This window comes from Cygnus olor, chromosome Z (assembly GCF_009769625.2).
Source record: "Cygnus olor isolate bCygOlo1 chromosome Z, bCygOlo1.pri.v2, whole genome shotgun sequence".
NCBI classification, from domain to species: domain Eukaryota; kingdom Metazoa; phylum Chordata; class Aves; order Anseriformes; family Anatidae; genus Cygnus; species Cygnus olor.
Window position 1 is genome coordinate 16,467,395 of NC_049198.1, and position 24,969 is coordinate 16,492,363.

Below are 24,969 nucleotides of genomic sequence, written 5' to 3' on the forward strand. Positions count from 1 at the left end.
TTTTTTGATATTATTAAAATAATTAAATTATCTTGATGTGATCTGGGTTGATCTCATGAGTATAAATAAATAAATAAATGTTTAAAAGTTGAAGCGCCTACATTTCTAACCAATATTGATATCTGTGGTTCCCAAAGAGAAACTTCTTCAAAACTAACTTGGACCAATTTTTTTTTTCTTTTTCAGAAAACGACCATATTATTTTTGCTTTCTCTTTGTATCTTCATTTAAGCGCATATTTTTACAATTAAAATGTGGCAAGCCACAGTGACAACTAATCTTGCAAACCCGCAATATTGCCAATAACTTATAGCAGGCAGAACTAAAAATAAATGTGCTTTCCTGACCAGGAACAATATTATAGAAATAAAAAATAAATTAATTAAATGAAAAAAAAAAACAAACAAAAAAAGCAATCATGAGATATAACTTGCTGAAGAAAGGAATAAGTTAAATGTTTTGATGGATCACTTCATGTGAATACCAGGATAGAATGTCAAGAAGGGAGGAGTAGTAGCATGAGTGATGCAGAATAACACACAGAAAAAGATTGGAAAAAGGTTTATTACAGAGTGATAATATGTTGTGCGCTCACAGGATCAGATTTTTTGACAGAGAAAGAAATGTTTTAGATGGTTAAATATCTCTGTGAGACTTTAAATTTCTAATTGTAGATACTAAGAGTAAATGTTTCTAATATGCATATGTCCCTATTACGCCGTGAGTTATTCCATTGGAAACATTTTAAGAGAAGGTAGTGATAAGCACTACATTCCTACTAGTTTTATTTTTTTTCTTTTTCCCTAAAATTCTCATGTGTAAGCATAATTCCTGGTAGAGAAAAGAACTAGTTTGCGTGGGAGAAAGGACCTATTCAAATAACAGCACTAATGACAGGGAGCAGTATAAATTGCTGGCAAAGCAAATTGTTTTTAGCATAAATGTTCTCTTCTTCAAGGTTATTCTGATACAAATGTCCTTTGCAACTCTCTTACGTTATACCCTGCATATCTGAAATGAGTTTACATTTTTGATTAGCAAAGATAATTCCTTATTAACGTTGCTCAAGTATGTGAGAATGAAAATAAGACTGGGTAGAAGAGTGAAGCCCTGTGCTATGGAGTATGGTGAATTCATTTCCCTATCTATGTGTTATGACGCATTACATATTCTTCTTGTATGAGGCCACAGTGATAGAGGGCTGGACAGTGCAGCCTCTTCTCTCTGGCTTTGGAGAAAATGCAGAAAAGCCAACACAGCAGCCCTCAGTGAGACACACAGAGCATTGGGTGATCTCCTCTCCCTTCTCTCCCAATAAATCCATGCCTAGAATGGCTGCAACTGATTAGTAGGATGATTTTATTAGCAATACCTTGTTTATGTCAGGACATGACTGTCTTCCAGTGTCCCAGAACTCTGATTCATACCCAGAATACATGGATAAATTTTTCCTTATCATTGCAGAAAACACTGATGAGCATGCAAATTTTAATCTCATTTTGAAGGATGGGGGGAAGAATTCTTGCTTCAGAGGTGCAAACGAGATGTACAGAGCTTACTTCAGACTTGCGTATTCATCATACATTGTTAAATATTTTCATGCAAAGTAACTTTCTTCTTACTTAGGAAATGTGTGTTGTACATGTGACTCCATCTAATCTTTTGCCACTTTGGAAAAAAAAAAAAAAAAAAAGAAATTTCAAATCCAGAAGAGACAACAGTGTTCAATTATGCAAGTTAAAGGATGTATGCTACAGTTCATAAGGAGTGCATGTACATTGTAAATTCATTTAATTGGTATACAGAGATGCTGGTCCTAATTAAGTCTTCATTGACTTTTTCATTGAAAATGGTTAAAATTGCCAAATTAAGAATGAAAAGATGAATTAAAAAATAAAATAAAAGAAGATTGTATACTCAAGGAAATAAAGTTTCTGCCAAGTTTTAACTCACCTGTAAGTCTGGGAGGTGTTTTCTTCTGTGTCATAGTGTCTTATCCTCTTCAGCTGTGCCATGGATGGCGATCTGATAGCCAAACATATTGGAGAGGACGTACTTTTCCATTTGTGGTTTACACAGTTTCTCTGTTTTGTGGGTCTCAGATACATCGTACAGCTTTGTATAGTACAACTCTGAATATGTCAGCTCTGGGACTTTCTTTACTGAAAATTGTGCTATTCAAAAGAGATTTTGAAGAAGGAAAGCAAATGGTCCCACAGTATATTCTAATCTCTAAATTGGAAAGATATGGATTTGAAGGGTGGACCACCCAGTGGATAAGGAATTGGCTTGATGGCATCACCCAGAGAGTGGTGGTCAAAAGTTCTATGTGTAGGTGGAGGCTGGTGACAAGTGGTGTCCCTCAGGGTTCCTTCTTGGGACTGGTGCTTTTCAATAACTTCACAAATGACATAGAAAATGGGATTGACATAGACAATAGGATTGAGTGCACCCTCAGAAAATTTTCTGATGACACCATGCTGAGTAGTGCAGTGGATACCAAAGAAGGAAGAGATGCCATTGAAAGGGACCTGGACAGGCTGGAAAAGTGGGCCCATGAGAACCACATGAAGTTCAATAAGTCCAAGTGCAAAGTACCACACCTGGGTTGGGGCAATCCCAGACACAAGTACGGACTGGGAGAAGACCTCATTGAGAGCAGCCCTTTGGAGAAGGGTTTTGGGGTTCTGAAGGATGACAGGCTTGACGTGAGCCAGCAGTGGGCACTTGCAGCCCAGAAGGCCAGCTGCATCCTGGGCTGCATCAAAAAAGAAGTGACCAGCAGGTGGAGGGAGGTGATTGTGGCGTTCCTCTGCCCTTGTGAAACTCCGCCTGGAGTGCTGCATCCAGGTTTGGGGCCCTCAGTACAGGAAGGATGTGGCCCCGTTAGAACGAGTCCAGAGGAGGGCCATGAGGATGATCAGAGGGCTGGAGCTCCTATGAAGAAAGGCTGAGTGACCTGATGATGTTCAGCCTAGAGAAGAGAAAGTTCTGGGGAGACCTCACCACAACCTTTCAACACGTAAAGGGCTCTTATAAAACAGATCAAGAAGGACCCTTTACTCAAGTAGATAATGATAGGACAAGGGTGGATGATCTTACACTAAAAGAGGATAGATTTAGACTAGACATTAGGAGGAAATGTTTGCCCAGAGAAGTTGTGGATGCCCCATCCCTGGAGGTGTTCAAGGCCAAGCTGGGTGTGGCCTTGGCCAACATGATCTAGTGGGTGGCATCTCTGCCTATGGCAGGGGCGTTGGAGTTAGATGATCTTTAAAGTCCCTTCCAACCCAAGCCATTTTATGATTCTATGATTCAAACAAAGCAGGAGACAGGGCAGAGGACTAGTAAAAGCAACAAAACCTAGCACACAAGGTAAATCAAGTCAGGTCCTCTTAGTCTCCCGGATACTAGCATCTCTGTCTTTCCCCACTTTCTATTTCCTGATGCCATGCCTATTTTACGAGTTTACCTTTCTCTTCTCTTCCTTCCTCCTGAGGAATACTTTTACTTTATTCTCTTTACAGATTTTTTTTTCTTCAATCACTTTATAACCATACACAGCATTAATATGTTGTATATTAATGCAGCATATCCAGTTTCTGAAATTTCAAACTTTAAGCTGTCTCTGAGTGTAACACTAGAGAATTAGACAGACACTACACTTTCCGTCTGCTGCATGGACTGAGCTAGAAATGATGGTGGTGCAGTTTCACAACTGTACAGCTAGGAATTTAGGGAACGCAAGACAAGTGTGAGGGTTTGTATTCTAAAACTGTCCTGGTTTTGGCTAGGATAGAGTTAATTTTCCTCCTAGTAGCTGGTATGGTAGGATGAGAATAATGTTGATAACACGCTGATGTTTTAATTGTTGCAGAGCAGTGCTTACACCAAGCCAAGGACTTTTCAGCTTCTCACTCTGTCCTGCCAGTGAGGAGACTGGGGGTACAGCAAGAGCTGGGAGGGGACAGAACCAGGACAGCTGACTCAAACTGGCCAAAGAAATGTTCATACCATATGACATCATGCTGAACAATTAATATGGGATGGCTGGCTGGAGTAGGGAAACTGGCTGCTCGGGGATAGGCTGGGCATTGGTCAGCAGGTGGTGAGCAATTTCATTGTGCATCACTTGTTTTGTACACATTACCAGTAATGCTATTATCATTATTATTATTATTATTTTCCCTTCTTTTCTATCCTAATAAAGTGTCTCTGTCTCAACCCACAAGCTTTCTTTCTTTCTTTCTTTCTTTCTTTCTTTCTTTCTTTTTCTTTCTTTCTTTCTTTTTAATTTATTTATTTTTACTTTCTTCCCCATCCCACTGAGGGAAGGAGGAGGGTGAGCTAATGGCTCTGTGGTGCGTAGTTGTTGGCCGAGTTAAACCACTACAAAAACTTATATATTAATATGGATATTAACATCATGACTAAAGGCAGTTTCCATTATTTTCAGCAGTTGTGCTGTCACTTGTGCAGCAGTAATACTAAACTAATTTTTGTGTTAGGGTCCTCTGGCAAATGTAATCATTATAAAAGTATATAAAATGTAAGTGGATACATGAATGAGTTTTCACTTTTTAGGTTCCTGACAGAGTAAAAAGCTGTGGAGATTGCTAATTCCTATTGTTTTCTTCTCCTGACAGTATAAACAAGTGGAACAGTACATGTCATTCCACAAGTTACCTGCTGAAATGCGCCAGAAGATCCATGATTACTATGAGCACCGCTACCAAGGCAAGATCTTTGATGAAGAAAACATTCTCAATGAGCTCAATGATCCCCTTAGGGAGGTAAGATTTAAGTATTCAAGTGTTTTTTCTTGGTATGGAAACTTTCACGGTTTTGTGGTTTCTGTGTTAAAATGCTGTTTCTAATACTGTTCTATAAAAATTAATCTAATTTGACCATCTATGTACTCAAGGACCAGAATAATGAACTTTATATTAGACCAACACAAAGAGTAAAATTTTATTCTTTAATTGTTGAGAGAAACTCATGGTCTTCTGCCATTCTTTAAGACACTGGACTAGAATGGTCTTGGGTTAAAGGCTTTTCTTGCCCTCCTACTTACTAACAAGGTAGCTGTGCAGGCAAAACCACTGAAAGACACCAGAGAAGGGAAAGATTCTCTACTTCATTCTGTGAAGAAGAGTCCTTTGTTAAGATGCTCTTAAACTGAGAAGAGGAGGAAAAAAAAAAAAGTAAAAAAAAAAAAAGTAAGAACTGGATGGTTACAGTTAGGGAACAGATTTCCCAATGAACCCAATGAATCTGTCTGAATTCTGGCAGCAACTTCTGCACCGTGCCCTGAAAACACCACTTGGATGTTTGCTTAGTTGAGCAGTTTCAAATTCTATTTTAGTTACCACTTCAGTATGCATAGTTTTGTAGTGCATGTAGTGACTTTTTGGTGTTACTAATGGATAATAAATTAGACCCTTTTAAGGTCAGAGCACTTTTTTTTTTTTTTTTTTCCTAATTGGACAGAATATACCATCTTTCATCATGATAACAGCACAAAGCTATAACATCCAGGTGATAACAGAGATACCCTAGTTGCATTATTGCAAGAACAAATCTTTGCTGCATTTCTTAAGTTTTTTAATGAATTCTGCATTTTATTATACCTTGAGTTTAGTATAGGGTAAGAATTAAATATTTAGAATCTCCACAGGGCATACTTAGCATGATGGAAGTAGCTTCTTATGAAGACATTCAACTAAAACCCTTATTTCCTCACTTAGAGTAAGCAGAAGAGAAACCACACAAAATACTGCATAGCTATAGCATGAACATTATCAAAAGCAATGAAAAAGTTGCAGTGCTTTCAATTTCCCTTGTTTTCAACCATTCAAGTTTAATGTACGGCATGAAATTTTTTACAGTTAAACTTTCCTTAAGGGTAATGACCTTTTTTCAGTCCATGTTTTGAAAATGTCTGACTTTTTTTTTTTTTTTTTAGCAGAAAAATAGTTATGCAAGATATAAATTTCATCATTCAACTATTACAAAGTAGCTAAAGGGTATACAATTAGGAATACAAATCTGGTGTAAAAGTAATTCTTACATGATAAATACCACTAATAAGGTTGTATTTGCTTATAGTAAATGTAAGATTTTTTTTTGGCAAAAAAAGGGTGGATGTTCATTTGACTCAACTTCTGAAAACTTTATATGGAGTATTTGTAGCAAATTGGATGAGTAGAATAATGAAAAGCTAAGAAATGTTTTCCTGTATATGGATGAATGGTGGACTTTTTTGGATAGCAGCAAATAGAGTCATGTTCACAGAATCATAAAATCTCATAGAATCATAGAATGGCTTGGGTTGGAAGAGACCTTAAAGATCATAGGAAGGGATGCCACCCACTAGATCACGTTGGCCAAGGCCACTTCCAGCCTGGCCTAGAACACCTCTAGGGAAGGGGCATCCACAACTTCCCTGGGCAACCTGTTCCAGTGCCTCGCCACCCTTCTACAGTGAAGAATTTCCTCCTAATGTCTAGTCTAAATCTACCCTCTTTTTGTTTAAGTGATATGGTTTAATGGAGGACTTGTTAGTGTTAGGTCAGAGGTTGGACTAGGTGATCTTGGAGGTCTCTTCCAACCTAGATGATTCTGTGATTCTGTGATCCCCCCTTGTCCTATCATTATCTACTCGAGTAAAGGGTCGTCTTGATCTTTTTTATAAGAGCCCTTTATGTGTTGAAAGGTCGTGGTGAGGTCTCCCTGGAACCTTCTTTTCTCTAGGCTGAACATCATCAGGTCACTCAGCCTTTCTTCATAGGAGAAGAATTATTGTGGGGAATTACCTAGGGCTACATACTAAAAGCAAGAAAAGGATCCTGAACATTTCTGAATTTTCCAAAGCTCTCCAAGCGTTTCATATCTGAGTAAAGCGATTGATAAACCAAGTGGAAGCTGACCTGTACTGTTTAAAGCTTATATGAACAGAGATTCACTTCAATGAAAAGTAACTAAGACATTTGTTAGAAATTATCTTCACCCTGATTAAGTTAGCTACACTATTTTGGTATACTAGATCCATGGTAATGTAACTATTCTCACCTATATAAACTCTAACTGTTTTAACCATACATTGTTGTATGTAGTGTGCTATTAGCTGCTCATAAGGAAAGGTGCTCTCTGAGTAAAGTAAAGAATTAAAGATCTGTTTTCATTCAATGCAGAAATTTCAGTAGAAAGCACTGAAGAAGCACCCTTCTTCACAGGTAGAGTTATCTGATGGTAGCTGTCCAGCCTTCTGGGGAATCATAGTCAGAAGACTCCTGGCAGTTACATTTCCTGTAGAGGTGGAAAATTTTAATTTGCTTCTGCCAGGTCACACAGGGTTGGATTCATATAACCTGTCTGTAGCTCTGTACAAGTTCTGCATCACATCTGAGCTAATCATCAAGCTCCCTCTGCACCTACGCCCCTCCCCCCCTCAAGATACTCTCATAGAAAAAAATCTAACTAGCTTAGAAAAAAATAGCTACATCTTCAAACAGCTGTTGCCTTGCAAGATAAGCTCCACTTTTTATATATTTACAATTACAATACACATTTACAATTTCCACCTTTCCACACATTTACAAACTATCTCATTTCCTCATTTCTTGAGGTAGTAATTAATTAGCAAATGGTATCAATTAGCATGCTTCCCATTGGCTCTGGTTCCTCAGCAGATAGAGATGTGAATTTTTCTAAAGTTCACATTTTTAAACTCAGATAAATGCTTGAAAATCTTCTGTAATGTTGACAAATTAAGTATATTTTTAGAGAATGTAATTAGTACATTTAAAACATTTAAAATTAATTTTAAATACAATCAGTTCAGTAACTTTACTGTTCTTCCCAGTTGTTAACTTTCTCCTTTACCCCACTGAAACTTTCTTCCTTTTGTAGTGTCTTTCCTTCTATTTCATATTTATCTCTAGAAATCACAAAACATTATATTCTCATTTAGAGTATACTGTAATCCTGTGAACAAAGGTAGAAACAACTCTAATACTAATAATATGATGCCAAAATGTGGTATGATTAGAGCATACTAAGCTTCACTACTTTTTAATGGTATAGTCATTATGAGTTTTTGGATACAGGCCATCAAACATTAGCATGATACTAAAAAATCAAATGAGTTTATTAAAAAACAATAAAGTATCAGAATCACTATTAAATAATTGGAGGCTCCAAGTATTTTGCTTCCATATCAACATATGTCCATAAATTTAGGGTTGTAAAAGATGGAGGGGTAATCATTTCATTCTAATCCACTGTCCATAAAATTTTATGCATTTTTATAAGCACTGCACCCTGGTATGAAGTTTAAGGAGGGGAACAGGGGAAAATACGTAAGAATTATAGATGTAGTTGTACAGGAAATCATGTAAGTATCCCTTTTTATAGCTATGTGGAAAGAGCAATTGCCTCCTTATTTATTGCATTAAAGAGCTTTTTCACATAGACATGGAGAAAACATAACTTTGGTTCCTACTCTGGAGTACTGAAGTCATGAATAAATTATGCAGCACATCAATCTACCAGAATAAATGCTGGTACACTGGAACATTACTTATTTGACAGATGCTGGGGAAAAAAAAAAAAAAACAACAATCACTGCTATTTTTCACAAATCTACATAAGGTATGTCCAAATAATAGTCAGTCTAATATACAAGGCTAAATCAAAGCCCTGAAAGACATCTTTGAAAGGACTGAAATTAACTTTTGTAAATTAAGAACAGTAATAAATAGGCAATAGTTAGTGTTGGAAATGGGCAGGCAGTCAGCAGGTGACTGGATTATTGTGTTTTAAGATACTCTGCCTCACCAGATATGACATGGGAAGAGTCTTTGTACACTCATATCCTAGGGATGCGAGAAAATGTAGTTTAATAAAATGTAGTTTAATTTCTTTCCTTCATGATGGGGAGTGTGTTTTCTCCTCGATGTGTTCACGTACACAGGTGTAAATGCCATACTTGACACAGATTTTGAATCACCAACCACTTTCATCACTGTTTCATGTTTCAAAAACTCTGATTAAAAAAAAAAAAAAAAAAGCTGAGTCCCTTTGCTTTGTTAGCAAATCCATCCTGAGCTGAGACATGTTTTGGCAAGTCCAAAATGTAACTGCTTCTAATAATACAGACAATAATATACCAGCAGCTCTCAGTGATTATGATTTTCAACAGGCTTCTTACTGCACCTACGAGATTCTTTTGTAATAATTGTTTAATAAATATTTCAGACATGACAGGTATTTCATAAGCTCTTCAGATATACTAATCCAAATAAAATCCTCAAATCTTATTGCAGTAGTTTTGTTATGTAAAAAGATAAGTTATTTGAGCAAAATACTAGACTATCTGGTTGCAAACTAAACACTTTGAGAGACTTTGAAAGCCAGCTATAGAAGAGTAAATCCAGTCTATACCTGCTCCTATCTGAACTGCTATTCGAGCATCTGGAGAGCAGAATCAGGAAGGTTTTTTTTGGCACCAGGTCCAGTTCATTGAGAGAACATCATCTAATACAACAGGTGTGCTGTCCTGCAGAGGATAATTTCACACTACTGCCCAATTCAATCCAAGATCACAGTTCCAAGTACCTGTCAAGTCTCAATTTTTAATGGAGTGAAGGATTGTTAGGATTGTTCTGCTAATTGATACCTGGGTAGTACTATGGGAGAGAATGTAAAGAAGCTGAAACAGGCTTTTTTTTTTTCTTCTTTTTTTTTTTCCTTTTTTTTTTTTTTTCTTCCCCCTGTAGCTTCTGCTAAAATCCAGGAAAAGTTAATGTACATTAGACAATGCTTCATTCCTATTACGTCTGAATATGTTATTGCAATTATAAATTGAGTTGCTGGTTTTTAGGAGGTTAAAAATAATAACAAACCACTTCAGATGACTTCTCAGTTAGTTTTTCATATGTAAAGACATTCAGTTTTAACACAATTCTTGCTTTGGTTTGGATAATGTTCTCTCTAGTAGGTTTCGGAAAGCTTCAGCTTGTTCAGCAATAACTGAATGAGCTTTCGCCCTAATCTGTGAATTATGTCCATGAGTCCTTCATGTTGAAACAGAGCAGAAGTTAACAAATATTCCTTTGAACCCTCTAGAAAATATATAGAGCTAAAAGAAAAATTAAAAAGATTAAAATTCTTGATCCAGAGTTGGAAACTATGTAGTGTGATTTAATTCAAGATTAGGAGATGGAGGATTGGCTACAGGAAAACCATCTTGTATTCTGTCACTGGTACCTGCTAGTTCTCCATTTTCCCCCTTGTAAACTTCTGAAGTGAAAGCTCTTGGTCCTTACATAAGGAGACCATGGGAAAGCAGAAGGCTGTATGCAGCCCTGATCCATGTGGAAACTGCAGTGCAGGTGAGACAGGGAGGCATTGTATAGACCTTCCCATGTCCCTTTCCCATAAATCTCTTCCTTGGCAGTGGTGAGAAGGAACATCTGTTCCTTCAATTTTTACTGTGGAATTTAAATTCTGGATCCAGAAGCAGGCTAAAATCTTTTGAAGCCTATTTGTTTGGAATTGGTGAAAATTGGTCCACGAAAGTCCCACAAATACAGATTACTGTTGTGTCTAATCAGCAAGAGGAGATAACTACATCCTGAACTGGCAGATGCAGAAGCAAATGAATGTGCCTATTTTTATGAACTCAGTTACACACTTGGAATGCTAGTAACAGCATATAGAAGGGTGCAAGACAAGGAGAACAGAAAACTAACTACAGAGCATAAAATCTGCTTTGAATGCACACCTATGGATTTATTTTCCATTTGGTACACTGGTGATTTAAGAAGGTAAATCTTGTTAGAACTATGAGAGAACTCAGGTTAAAGCTCTGCACATAATAGAAATACTAGATCATTATTTGTTGTTAGGCAGTTTTGTTTGTTTGTTTGTTTGTTTGTTTGTTTGTTTGTTTTCCGAGTGCCACTTGAACAAAAAAATAAAAAATAAACTTATATTTTTCTGAATCCTGCACAAAATTCTGTCTCGACCATAGTTTTGGAGTCTTGCTATTATCCATTAAATACTATAAACAAATACTTATATTTTTCCTCCAAAAACTGTCTTATAGGTAAGCCAAAAGTGAAATACTGATTTTTTTTTTTTTTTTTTTCTGAAGTCTTACAACCTGAAAGAGTGGGGTTCTTTTCATCTGCAAACTAGTCCACATAAATGTGATGTCCATATAAAAACCATTTTTCAATGAAGACTATTTAAGGGAGATCACATGGAAATAGGAATTGGAGAAAAAAATATTTTTGTTTATTCATAAGCTGTTCCTCTGATAGTGCCTCTTTGCTTTTCAATGGGCTGGTCTGTGTCCTATATTAGTGCCTTAAATGACATACAAATGGACAGATAATGAAATAAATCATAGATATGGATGCAAGAGGTGTTGAATTACACTTCTTTAATTTAAAGATAAACATCTAACACTGGAAGAATGTACTGTTATATATTTTTGGTGATTAACAAGAATCTTCCTCATCTAGGGATTAAACTACTGTGACATGAGATTGCTAGACATGAGTGGAGTTAAAAGCTGGCTCAAAATATGGAGTCAGGCACTGTGTGTGCAGGTGCAGACTTCCCATTGGTTCATGAGTTGAGTTCAAGGTAATGGTTTTTATCTGTTGTCTCCATCTCTTTCATGATACCTTCACAGCCCTGCTCAGCGGGAGTACTGGATCTCATTCAGCCTCAGTAGCAGTAGACTACTTACTGCTGAGGACTTTCCCTAGGAAGATTTTAATCTCCCAGCTGTATTTTTTAATTTTATCATGAATAAATCCATTTTTCATTTCCCTCATTTGTGAAAAATTAAAACTCTGTGATTGGTTGAGAGGAGATTAATAAAGTTCCTAAAGCTCATACAGTTACAAGTCTTATAGGCTGATCATTGTATGCTTGTGCACTCTGATCACTGCAGTACATTTGAAGTAGCAGATTGTGCTTTGAAGTAGCAGATTGTGCTTTGATAGAAGGCTGAACTATTCTGTCGATAAAATAAATACCTATGTGAGTATATATATTATATAGAAAAGCCATGTCCTTTGTAACTAATAGTTTTCATTTTAGTTTGGATTGTTTCAGGCAGTCGTTATCTAACTGTGCAACTGAAAGCTATTTAATATTTATTTCTGTGATCTTGTGAATGTCACTTTTATTTGTATTTAAAAATAAGTTTATCTCATAGTAGGGAATTTGGTATAGTGAGGAACTGAAAATCAGGAGGCAAAAGTGGACCGGTATTTAAAAAATAAGAAAAGAACTATTTTGAATAATTTCAAAAATGTTCCTGATGAGAACATTATGCTGTGCTGGTTGGACAACAGGTTATTCAGGAAATGCAGTGGCTAGTACATGCATCTAGAGAACACAAATGTCTAGCTACTCACTGTACCATTCATTGCTAAACATTGTATTTACACTTATGGTATTTATGAAAACACTGCTTTTCATAATCATCCACATTTCACCAGGAGTAGAAAGGATCCCATTAGTAGGAGTTAGATATAAAATTTCTCATGCTTTTTAGCATCTGGCACAAAATAGATGTGCTACTGAGAGGAAGAGAAATGCTGTTGGTGTTATGTGTAGACAGCTTAATATATGACAAACATTGAAGGGAATTAAGTGGCAATGACATCCATAATGCTTCAGAGCAGAACTTCGGAGGATGTAGTTTGCTTTGTCATTCTGTAGCATAAGATACATTCTCCATAATATTGATACTTACAGCAGTGTGAAAAACAGAATGTGAGAAAGAGGTTAATACCCTTCTTGAGCCATTATATAAAGTTCATAGCTGGCCTATTTTTAGGCTACCATGTGAGAAGATGTTGGCTGAAAATAGATACAGATCATGTGTCCTTGCAGAATATAGAACATCAGGACATTACATTTCCAAAGAACATAATTTGGACTGGGAACAGATTCTTCATTCCTCTCACCTTTTGCTTGTAGATTATCACATCAGTTATACAAGCACATGCTTTTACGCAAGTTACATTAACCTCTAAATATTTAACTAAATGTGTGTGTGTGTTTACATTCAAGGCACACATACATACATCTGTAAACATATAAGTACGTTCATATATATATATATATACATACACACACTTTCAGGCACTTACATACAGCCAAGTGTCTAAAATGTATGTATGAGAAAAGTACTATATAATAATCTATTGCTACCTTTACATAGTATTCTTTAAGTGCATATGTTTTGTGTAACAATACGGTCTTTATGTTTCTCATTGTTATTCTGTGGTATAACTCAGTACATATTTCCTATGCTGCCAGTCTATGGTTATATTACTTTAAAATGGACTGTAATGACAAGGCTTTTAAGGGCTCTCATATGATATAAAATCATTATAGATTAATTTATTCATCAAAATAGAGATTAAGATATAGTCTTAAAATAATTTGAAAATCTTTCTGATTAAGTTATAGGAATGTATTTCTTATGGAAATAATCCTCAGGTTATATTTAATTCATAACATAAGTAATGCACTTACATGCTATTAATGGTTAAATAAATGTAACACTTTGGGCAAGCAGGTGAACTGAAATTGTTTTTAAAAAATAATATTTAACTGTTGTAAAGAGTATGCCACAGCATGTCCACCTGCTTCCTGTGGCTGCTGATAGTTTTATGCGCAGATGCTAATGGCAGCTTCTGGGAGCCCTGCTGTCATCAGGCTCCCTCACTTCTGCTGTGTGCCTAATCCTGGAAAGAAGGCACAGGCACAAATATTTAAGGCCTTAGTGACTGCATGCAGAGAGCAAGAACGGCATAGGTACTAAATGTGGATGATAGAAGGTTACAGGAGTCTCTCCTGGCTTCTTGGATGTATTATTTGCATAGGCACTTCTTTTCTGTGCTCCCTAGAACAAATATATTCAGTATCTAGAATTGGTGAGGATGTCCTTTGTATCCTTGATCTGTCAAGTCTTGACTATGATTTGTCTCCTAGCTGTAATATGATTCTTTCTTACTGTGATGCCATGCACTCTCTTTTATCTTGTTTATGTTACACACTAACTGGAGTGAGTGGCTTGAATACTGGCCTAAAATCACTTCAACATTAATATTCTCTGAAGGACCTATTTTTTTAACTTCTGATTTAGTTTTTTTTTTTTGTGTGGTACCTATTCTGCAGCTGATTTCCCCAAATTACATATCTTTTTTCCAAGGCTAATTGACCATTCCAGGGTCTACCATTGCTATGCATGCCTGCCTACTGTATATTTAAAGAGCCTTATACATTACTTTTACTCTAGCTGTTATTACTAATGCACATAGACTTGTCCACTCCTGCCAGTTTGCTTTCTCTTTCCTCGACATAATCTACTATCAAATCTGTTCTTCCTGTCATGCTTCCTACTTGTAGTCCTCAGAATTTCTTGCATTCTTCACACCTCCTGTGCCATTTATGCATCTTTTCCCCTGCAGCTATCAGTATTAGCCAACGTGGCACTCTCAAGCAAATTCTAACTTCAGGGCTGTCTGGCTGTCAGTCTGCTGAGTTACTCCCAGAGATTTCATCTTCATTTTTACCACCTGATGCTATCTCTTCAGAAGCCTGCTCTCTGTGTCTCACCCTTTTGTTTGTAGCTGAGCAGCATCCTCATGATTCACTGCAAAATGAGGCTCCAGAATCTCTGCTGTTAGTATTTTTCTACTTCTGCATGGCTTGCACTCCAGCCCCGTGGCCTGAATGTGGGTCATAAGCTCCTTACACTTGTGTCACATGTCTTACAGTGTAACAACACTGAGTCCCTGTGCCTTATCCTGCTCCAGCACTCTTTGCAGTAGTTTCATTTAGAAGGCAAATTCAAATGACTTTATAATTATCTTGACCCTGTTAAAATAGTACAGCAGTGACGATGGCTGATTCAGAATTAGAAAGGTAATGGTCATCCTCCTTATCTTTCTTTTTATATCCTTCTGTTAAATATAGACGTATGCTTACATAGTTGACAATGTAAATATTCTAACATACACAGGCATTCAGGGTTCCATCACATATTTCTCTAATAAATTGAAATAAATCACCTCATTTACAAATGCTCTTTTTCACCATTTGAAGATGCTAAAAGAGATAACATAGCAATATTTAAATTTTGTGTGTTAAAGTTAGAAGCTGGCTGTTTATGCTATATCATAATGTACATTAGGCCTTCATTGAGTAGTTACAAATAAAATTATGTGCATACAAAAATGTACTTAAAAACTCTGAACGTAGTTTCAGTGTGAAAATTTCAAGCTAAGCTAACGGATTTATCTACTAATATCAGTAAGTTTTAATTTAAGCTACTTAATAACTTTATAGAGTGTGGCTTTGAACCAATGGGCTTTTAATTTCATAATAAGAGTAACTGTTAACCTAGCAATTAACAAGATATCAGTATTTCTGATCCAGACCTCTTGGAGAGCTTCAAAATAACTCAGTGAACAAACCACCACTGCTTTTTAAATAACTGTTTTCCTGGTTGTTGTTGTTACTGTGTTGGCTAGGCTGTATACAGAAGGTGTGGATAAAACAAGTTCTCTTGCAAACTACCTCTTGTCTGACTCATTTGTTCTGGCCATTTGGGTTGTGGTGCACAGGGGACTGGAGGAGGAAAGAGAGGGCAAGAAAGGAGGGATAGGATGGCAGAAGGAATTTCTTGCCTGTTCTGGAGCTCATACCAAATTTGCAGGGGAAGTATTCCTGACATCAGATTTCTGCTCTTGACTAAACAAGAGCAGATCAGAAATAGTCAACACACAGATATATCTCCAGGACGTAACTTTCTATTTCTCCTAAGGCATGTTGAGTTTTTTCTGCCACCAAGTTCAATACTTCGTTTCAATACTTTGTTTTAGCCCTAAGCAGACCCCTGCTAGCTTCAAACACAGATTTTTTCTCTCTGCCTTCATCTACAAGTTATTTTCTTCGAAGTCCTTCTTCCTTCAGTGGGACAAGATGTATTGTTCAGCCATCACATGCTTTTCTGCATTCCAACATATATTTTACATAACAAAATACCCAAATCAACACATTTTGCCTAATAAGTCACACAAATGTAAGTATAGCTCTGGCTGCCTTTGTGAAATTCCACTCTCCATTTTCTCTCTTGCACTGTTCTTCCCTCTTTCTCTTGTACACAGATACTCTTCCTTGCAATCAGGTGAATCAATCACTGTCCTGAGAATAGCAACATACTTTCCAGCACTTTACTAAAACAAAACACTTTTATGCCAGCAATTAAGTGAAATCTCATTGCATTTGGTGAATATAAGAAATACACTTTATTCAGAAGAGCTACATGTAGCATTTGAGCTTCCCCCCCCCATCCCCCTTTTTTTAATAATATAGTAGGGAGAAAAAAAAAAAAAAAAAAGTAGCTGCCACACAGATCACATACGAGGTCAATTACAATTTGTTAGTGTTAGCAAAGTGGCATCACTGTATGTTCAGTACAAAAATACAAGGATTAATATGGTTTCCAGAATCATCAGGTTACCAAATGGAAAAAGGGACTGGAAAAGCAACACTATAATAAGTATTAACCTGTAAGCAAGCAGACTAGGAAGAGTTTTGTAATTATTAAAAACAACAAAACTTTCTCCTGTTTCTTAATCATTATTTTAGAAGGATTTGAGGTTTGCGTCATTCATTTGTACAAGAAATGTAATGAGTAATTTACACCACTCTTCCAAGTGGTAACACAAGTTCCTGTTATAGAAAAATACAGATAGGATTTTATAAACTTCACATCTCTTGGAATTCTCTTTTCTGTCACAATTTGACAATACATATGTTTAAATCTGTAGGGTCACTGACATAATAGGACAACTTAAATATTTAAAATGCCTTACTGAGCTAGGACTTTGGTCTTAAATGCCACCTGCCCAATATATTGGACATATTTTAGTAAATATTATAGTATTAGTGAGTATAACACACAAAGAGACATGAATGAGTATGAAGAGATTTGGTTATTCTTGGACAGAAAACTGAAATATTAATTGTTAAATACATTTGTAAATTTCAGTTTATTTATTCAATTAATAAAAGGGGACAGTCTCTGTAGCAACTGCTGTTATTGTACAGCATTAATTTTATATTACCTTCTGTAATGAACTGGCGGTTATTTTCCTCTAGAAGCACTCAGGAAATTTTTTCAGCAATTGTCACTCTTAGCACTACAAATGGTGAGGGAAAAAGCCTTCAAGAACTAGGAGCTGGTCAACTGGATCAAACTTTATATACTTATCTCAGTACTTATCAGGACTTTCCAGGCTTTTAAAGTTAGACCAGCTATCTCACAACTACAGATTACCTTAAAACATTGCTGTATCTCTGTTCTCCTTTTGATGCATTGCACCCAGCTGGAAACCAAAATTAAAAGGCATAGAACATTTCAGAACACTGAAGAAGATTACAGCTAAATTCACTTAAAAAGTAAGTCAGTTTAGGAATGAATGGACTGTTTAGTGAATGAAAGGATAGAGAGAGAACATCTTTCTTCTCTCTTTCCTTCTTTCTTTTACTCGTCTTTAATCTTTCAATATAATAGAAGATCTAGAGAAGAAAAGCATGAGACGCACAGAATTGGTCTCCCTTAAGTTCAATTAAATCAATTAACAAGCTGGGAAAAAAAGATGGATAACTTTCACCAAACTGACTTTATTGGGGGTTTTGTTGAACCAGATGCTCTCAAAAGGATTATCCTGTCTGCATTTGAATTTAATATAATAATAATTCTGAGGCGTAAAAAATGCATACAAGGAGCTGAGTAAAAAAAAAAAAACAAAACAAAGCAACAAGGTAATGATAGAAAAGTATGCAGAAAGCCAACATTTAATCAAAGAAGCCAAGAAAATATAATTGGTCAAACCTATATCCCCGTTTGCAAATGCATAAAAAAGATTGCTTTCTCTTAGGAGACAGCAATACTAGCTACCATATGCACTTTTTAAGGCTGGCTTATCTTAAAATGAGGTGAACAGAGCCAGACAGGAAAAAAAAAAAAAAAGAAAAAAAGAAAAAAAAAAAGCACCTGCACCTGCTTCAACTCAGTCCTGGCAGATCCAAGCAGGGGATTTCGTTCAATGTTTGGCTGGAAAGCATATTTATTTCTCTCTTCCTTTGGCCTGCCTAAAGCTCATCTTACAGCTGGTTGGGAAAACAAAAAAACAAACAAAAAAATGCATCTGCACAACCTGTATACAGGTATGTTGGAGGTCTTGGGGATCTGAGGGGTTTGGAAATTGCAGGTTGTCCAGTGGTTTTCAAGGTAACCAAGATCATCTTGATTGTCTTTGCCCTGGAGATCAGAGGTTTTTTTTTTCAGTTTTTGTGCTTTGTGTATATGTCAAACATGTAGGTTACCTCAGATCAGAGCATTCTTGGTCTTCTATAATATATAGCCACAGGGGCTGGAGAGCAAGGTTTTCCAGAGCTCACACACCCTTAATATCCAGCTGTGTTAACAGAATGGCAGGATATCAAAGTCCTGAAGAAAAAAAGAATTGTGTTTCTCAGTGTAGCTCTAGCCATAAATGACAGTGTCCAAATTTACCCCAAGAGTAAAATTTAAGCAGGGTCTCTGTGGTAAGAGTGCCTATTGTTCCAGTCTGCAAAGACAAGTTTTATGTCAGACCTCAACTGGGTCATGAGTGAAGCACTAGGCCTGTATTTCCTTGCACAGAATGCTAGACAAGGATGAGTGTAATTGAAAAATGGAAAGTGGAATGGAGTGGAATGGAGTAGAATGGAATAGAATGGAGTAGAATGGAGTAGAACAGAAATCCCAATCTAACACAAAAAATGTACATAGTTATTTTCACTTATATGGAAGCCTCTGAGCAAAATTTATTTTTCAGGGAAGCCCTCTATATAAATAATTAACCACAATGTGTCAAAGCAATTTGAATAATTTCAGGTATAACAGAAATAATGTTGCATCCCATTGTCACATGTAGATTTTCTGACATTTAACTTGTTGTGAGCTAACTATGTGACTAATAATGTAGTCATTCCCTCAGTGGGGTAGCAATTCTATTCATCCTTATTGCCTGCTGTCATAAAACGTGTGAGAATTTAATGTCTGTTAGATGCCTCCTTTCTGCCAAAGTTGAATATAATTGACCAACAGGTTAAAAAAATTATAGGCAATTATGAACACATACAGAATAAGACTTCTTAAGACCCAGCTTACATATTTACAACATCCTAATACAGCCCCAAATCCCTAAGCATCATGCTTTTCCCATAGTTCTCCCTCAATCACTTGCTCAGTAATTTTCTTCATGTGAGAAAGAGAAAATAGCTTTCTCAGTATGGTGACTTTTTTCTTTCCATGGTGGGGAAATTAGGACTGCTTTTGTTTCTTACTCTTTTAAAGCAGAGTATAAAAGAGAGATATTCAGAAGAAAAAATTACATTGTTAAAGCTGTACACTAGATTTTTACGATAGTGTGTAAAACTGACCTAATGAAACTAAGCAATACTTCAGTGTAGCCATAGAAAGACTTCAGCGGCCTCCACATAGGAAAGACACAGTTTGTGGATGGAAAGGAAAAAGCAAACAACCTTTCAGACATAAAAGTTTTGACATAAAAGAACTTTATTTATTTATTTATTTTAGCAACAGCTTTTCCCAGTCAGTCTAACTAAAAGCACTGCCTCTATCTAAAAAGTCTTTAGAAGTCTTCTCCTGGGAAAACATCCTAAAAATTCTACCTGATACCATCAGAGAAGTAGGCCACCTTTGTGTCCCATTCACAGCTAGGACATTTCCATAGCAGCCTCTCTAAATGTGACATCTCAAGATGCATTGGACCAATTGCACAGAAATATTGAACCCAAGCAAATGATAATATCTGATGACTTAATATGAGTTTCAAAAACTGTCCAGGAGGGCCAGGACAAGTAATAAGACTACTACAACATAAAGCAGCAGGAGCCAGTGCAATTACCTAAGCAATCTCTAATATAAAGCAGACCATTGCACCTCAAATTTAGTCCTTTTGTAACAGAGACCAATACCTGAATGAGATCAACACTTGCTCCATGTGCGTCTGAAGCACTCTTCCCCTTTAACCACCTTAGCCACATAAAATGTTCTTAAACTTTTCCTACAGTTTCATTTGTTATTTTCTTGGCATGGAGAAAACATAAAAGAGAAAACAATTATTCTTTCTTCTAATAAAGATATATTGTGGAGTATAATCTGGTTCCAGTCTGGCTCCAAAGAAATAAATCAAAAATGTGTGAAAGATTTTTATGGCTTTTTTTTTTCTTAGTTACCTTTGTTTTAAAACACAGCACTGTTTCTCTTGATGCCTTCTGAATTACATAAGATGCTTTCATAATCTTTACTGTTTCTTTCTCTCCAAGATGATATTTGAAGTAATATACAAGAATCTGAAATTACAGCATGGCCTGTGATTAAGGCTCACAGAAATGTATTTTACTTGTTCTGAATGATCTCATATTTAAATAAAAGAACGCTTTATAGAAAAACAAAGCACTTAAAAATGACATATTTCTTTCTTCCTCAGTAATTTTCCACTTTCTAACATCTTAAATAAGGAAAGTTGGTACTTTAGCATAAACTTTCACAGAGAACTAATCAACAAAATGAATGCATTACTAGGATGTAAGAGCTGAAATTACCACAGCAGGGTGGTTTTGTAGCTATGTTGGTACCTTCATTAAGCAACTCAGACTGAGCAGATAAGCTGTCTGTATGCATGGATATATACAGATATAGATTATATATCAAGAGAGAAATGTGTGCAGGAGATGGAGCCATAAGAGGAAATGAGTTTCCAAAGGTGAAAATCCTGCAAGGGGGTCTTTTGCTGTGTGTCCCAAGAAGAAATGAAATCATTTCCTATTAGGCTTGGTTGGCTGTGTTCAGAAGACCCATGTAGTCCTTAATTCTCCCCTCTGTCTATATCAACTCATGAATCTATGAAGGTACATTACTTAACACTTTTCTTCTTTTTTCTATATATCACAGAATTACAGAATGGTTAAGGTTGGAATGGACCTCTGGAGGTCATGTGGTCCAATCCCTCTGCTTAAACTGGGATACCTTGGGCAGGCTGCCCAGAAACACATCCAGACGGCTTTTCAATATTTGCGGTATTCCACAACCTCTCTGGGCAACCTATGCCAGGGCTCCATCACCCACCCAGTGAAGAAGGGCTTCCTGATATTTATACAGATCCTTTTGTGTTCCAGTTTGTGCCCATTTCTTCTTGTCCTGACACTGAGCACCACTGAAAAGAACATGGCTCCATCCTCTTTGCACCCTCTGTTCAGCTCTGTTCAGATATTGATGAAATCCCCCTTGAGCCTATCCTCTACACTGAGCAATCCCAACTCTCTCAGCCTCTCCTAATAGGAGAAATGCTCCAGTCCCTCAGTTATCTTGGTAGCCCTCCATTGGACTCTTTTCAGAGTGTCTAGCTCTATCTTGCACTGGGGAGTCCAGAAGTGGACACAATACTCCAGGTGTGACCCCACCAATGCTCAGTAGATTGGAAGGGTCATCCCTCTTGACCTGCTGCTGGTACTTTGCCTAATGCAGCCAAAAATACCATTAACCTTCTTAGCAGCAAGGGCTCATTATTGACTTATATTCAACTTGGTGTCCACCAGGACCCCCCTTTTCTGCAGAGCCACTTTTCACCAAGGTGGTCCTCAGCATGTACTGGTGCCTTGAGCTTTTACATTGGGACAGTGTAAAAGGCCTTACTGAAGTCCAGGAAGACAATATCCACTGTTTCCCTCTCATCCATCAGGCTGGTCACTTCATTATAAAAGCTTGTCAGGTTGGTCAGGCGTGACTTCACTTCTTTGAACCTATGTTGACTACTTCAGATGATTTTCTTCTCCTTTATGTGCCTGGAAATGGTTTCCAGGATTAGCCGTTCCATTACCTTCCCAGAGACAGAGGTGAGGCTAAGAGTCCTGTAGTTCCCTGGGTCATTCTTCCTGACCTTTTTGGAGATACGAGTGACATTTGCTTTCCTCCAGTCTTCAGGCACTTCTCTCAGTTACCACGGTTGAGCAAAGATTAGAGCATGGCACCACAATCATATCTGCCAGCTCCCTCAGCACTCATGAGTGCATTCCATCAGGGCCAATGGACTTGTGAATGTCCACTTTGCTTAAGTATTCCCTGACCTGATCCTCTTCCAGATAAATCTTTGCTGGCCTGGCCTCTGGAACCTGGGATTTCTGAAGGCCAGTCTTGCTGTTAAAGACTGAGCCAAAGAATTCATTCAGTACCCCAGCCTTCCCACTGTCCCAGGTAACCAGGTCTCCTGTTTCCTTCAGGAGAGGGCCCCCATTTTCCCTAGTCTTCCTTTTGCCACTGAAGTACTTGTAGATGCCCTTCTCTCACTTTTTCAGGATTTTCATTTTCTTTTTCAAAATCGACCTTCCAGACTCCTTTTTTTTCCCTTTCTTCCAGATCCTTTGTGTTTCTTCCTTCTGTTTTACTCTTGTTCTCTCTTTCCTAGTACTGTTCCACCTAGTTCTGTTTCTTTCTTTCTGATAATGACCATAGTCAGACTTTTCACTCTCCCAGCCCCTTCTGTGCTTCACTACTCCCACCATCTTCTGTATCATTTCAAGTCATTGTTTGCTTTATTTAATAATTTCCTTTCTCTATCTCCCAAACGTGCAAGACAGAGCTATTCTCTTTCAGAAACAGAAAACAAGTGGCAAGTCTACTGAAATGTCCCTGAATAAAGCAAGAAAAGCAATAGTTATTTCCAGCTTTCTAGCATCAGCCAAGACTGCAGTATGGCAGTTTAATACAGAGCAGAGAATGTAGTCTGGGACTCCTCATGTGATGCCACCATACTGTGAGCACTGGGAGCAGAGAATAACTTGCACTTGCCAGGGAAGCAGAGACTGCAGCTTTACTGAGAAATGAGGCTCCTTATTACTTACTTAGATGAAAAGAACAGGCTTTTCCTTATTCCTTGGAAAGACATTCTGCTTGGATCTTTTTTTTTTTTTTTTTTTCCCCAATATTTATTATATAATAGAGCATATACTTGAACAGGTGGTCTGGGATTACTCCTTATGATGTAATGACTCAGCAGGATTCACTGATATTGAATGCCAGTGACATCTGTCTGGTAGTTTACACCTCGCAGTGCTGTTACTTGATATTTTCAGATTCAAACAATCAACACCTTACATCTAATTTTTCAGGTGCTTTTATAAGCACAACTATTTTTTTAAATTACAATTTTTTTTTTTAATCTCTGATTTTGATGTTTTTTGAGTAGATAGTGTGGTTTATGATTAGTCATGGAGCCCATACATGGTGCAGTGCTTCAAGTGTGTTAAAGCACACATAAGAAGGGGACCTATGGCAAACAGAGAGAGTAAAGAGAGAGGCAGTACAGTGAAAAGTGAAAGGGGATTGTTGTTCTATTTCCATTGCTCATAAATAATTCTCAGATGGAATGTTATTAGTGGAATCATATCCCCACTGAATTCAGTTGGGGTTTAGTGATTGACTTCAAAGATGTGGCATCTTACTCTTCATTCACTCTATCTTAAACCCAGTAATTCTGGAATTAAATCTGTATGAAATGTTAATTATATAATTTGTATATGTCCTTGACGCATTCCAGAAGAAAAAAAAAAGTATAAAAGGAATATTTAGTGTGTGTCTAAGTATAGAGATGTGATGCTATTGAAATGGAGGTTAAAGAGAATCACTGTACTGCTCCTTGTAGTGTTCATTTTTTTTTCTCAGATTCTTCTATTTCTAATTTGCCATTATATAATGACACTTTCTCGTGGGATTGTCAGAAGTCTATCCTAGGAATAGCATGAGGAAGTAACTTTTCCCTGTTTTTGTTTGTTTGTTTGTTTTTTCCTATTTCTTTCTTTTTTTTTTTTTTTTTTTTTTTTTTTTAATGAAAAGTAAGATATTGCTGGAGATAACAACTTTATTTATTCCCAGTATCTGGTGAGAATTTTTGCTTCACAGTATTTTTCCAAGTTCCACTGGATTTATTCTGAAAGGATGTAATTTCTTTGGTAAATGTGGTTGTTTCTTTACTCTGTGATCATGCCCATGCCTCTTAGCTGCCTCAGCAACCATTCAAAGTGAGATCCCCATCTCCTTCCCAGATGCAAGATGATTTGAAGATCCTGCTATGGTTTTGATTCTTATACTATGGAAAAAGCTGAACTTTTCCATCGTGTCTACAAGCAGGATATCAGAAGATCGGGGTGAGAGGAAATTTTGTCTGTACTTGGACAAGAATATCTGAGCTTGCTGCCCAGATGGCAGGCTTCCATGTGAGATGGAAGTATGAAGTAGCATATGCTTAGAAGATTGAAAGAGCAACAAGAGTTGAGTCAAGGATGAGAGCACTGGCAGGTCTCCTTACATCAATCATGAAGGCTTTGCTTGGTGTTAAGAAATGCTAGGGGTTCTCCATTGACATGCAATATTTAGCTTTCCAAAGCAAAGGTGACCGCTGGTTGTGTGCTTATTTTATTTCTTCTCTGTGCATTTGTGTATGGATAATTATACATGCTCTTCCTGTCATGTCTAGGTTGCTAATTCAGTAGTTGCCTGCCTAAGCCCTTCTTCACATGTGGTACTGATTAGTCACAGTTCAATACACTGTTTAAATCTGTATAACTGACTGTGTTCATTTTCCTCAGACAAATAAGGCTTGCAAAAAATAGCTTGAAATTTTATGAGGAATTATCTGGGTTTTGATTTAAAGCAAGTAGGACACATCGCTTTTTGATACGTTCTCGTGTAGAAGTGCTCATTGTTGGCTCTGTAAATATAAACATTCTTGGTGGGAAACAGCCCACCACAGGCGTGTAGTAGTCTTAGGGAAACAGTAGCACTTTCCACGTTTAAAG

At 37.0% G+C, this 24,969-nt stretch overlaps 1 protein-coding gene across 1 annotated transcript in view; it reads left to right on the forward strand.

Moving 5' to 3' along the window:
* The window catches only part of HCN1 (hyperpolarization activated cyclic nucleotide gated potassium channel 1), a 199,616-nt gene that overhangs the window by 155,863 nt on the left and 18,784 nt on the right, over positions 1 to 24,969 (forward strand). The window contains exon 5 of the mRNA XM_040541693.1: positions 4,647 to 4,793. Within this exon, the coding sequence (XP_040397627.1) occupies positions 4,647 to 4,793 (147 nt within the window). The remainder of the gene's footprint in view (positions 1 to 4,646; positions 4,794 to 24,969) is intronic.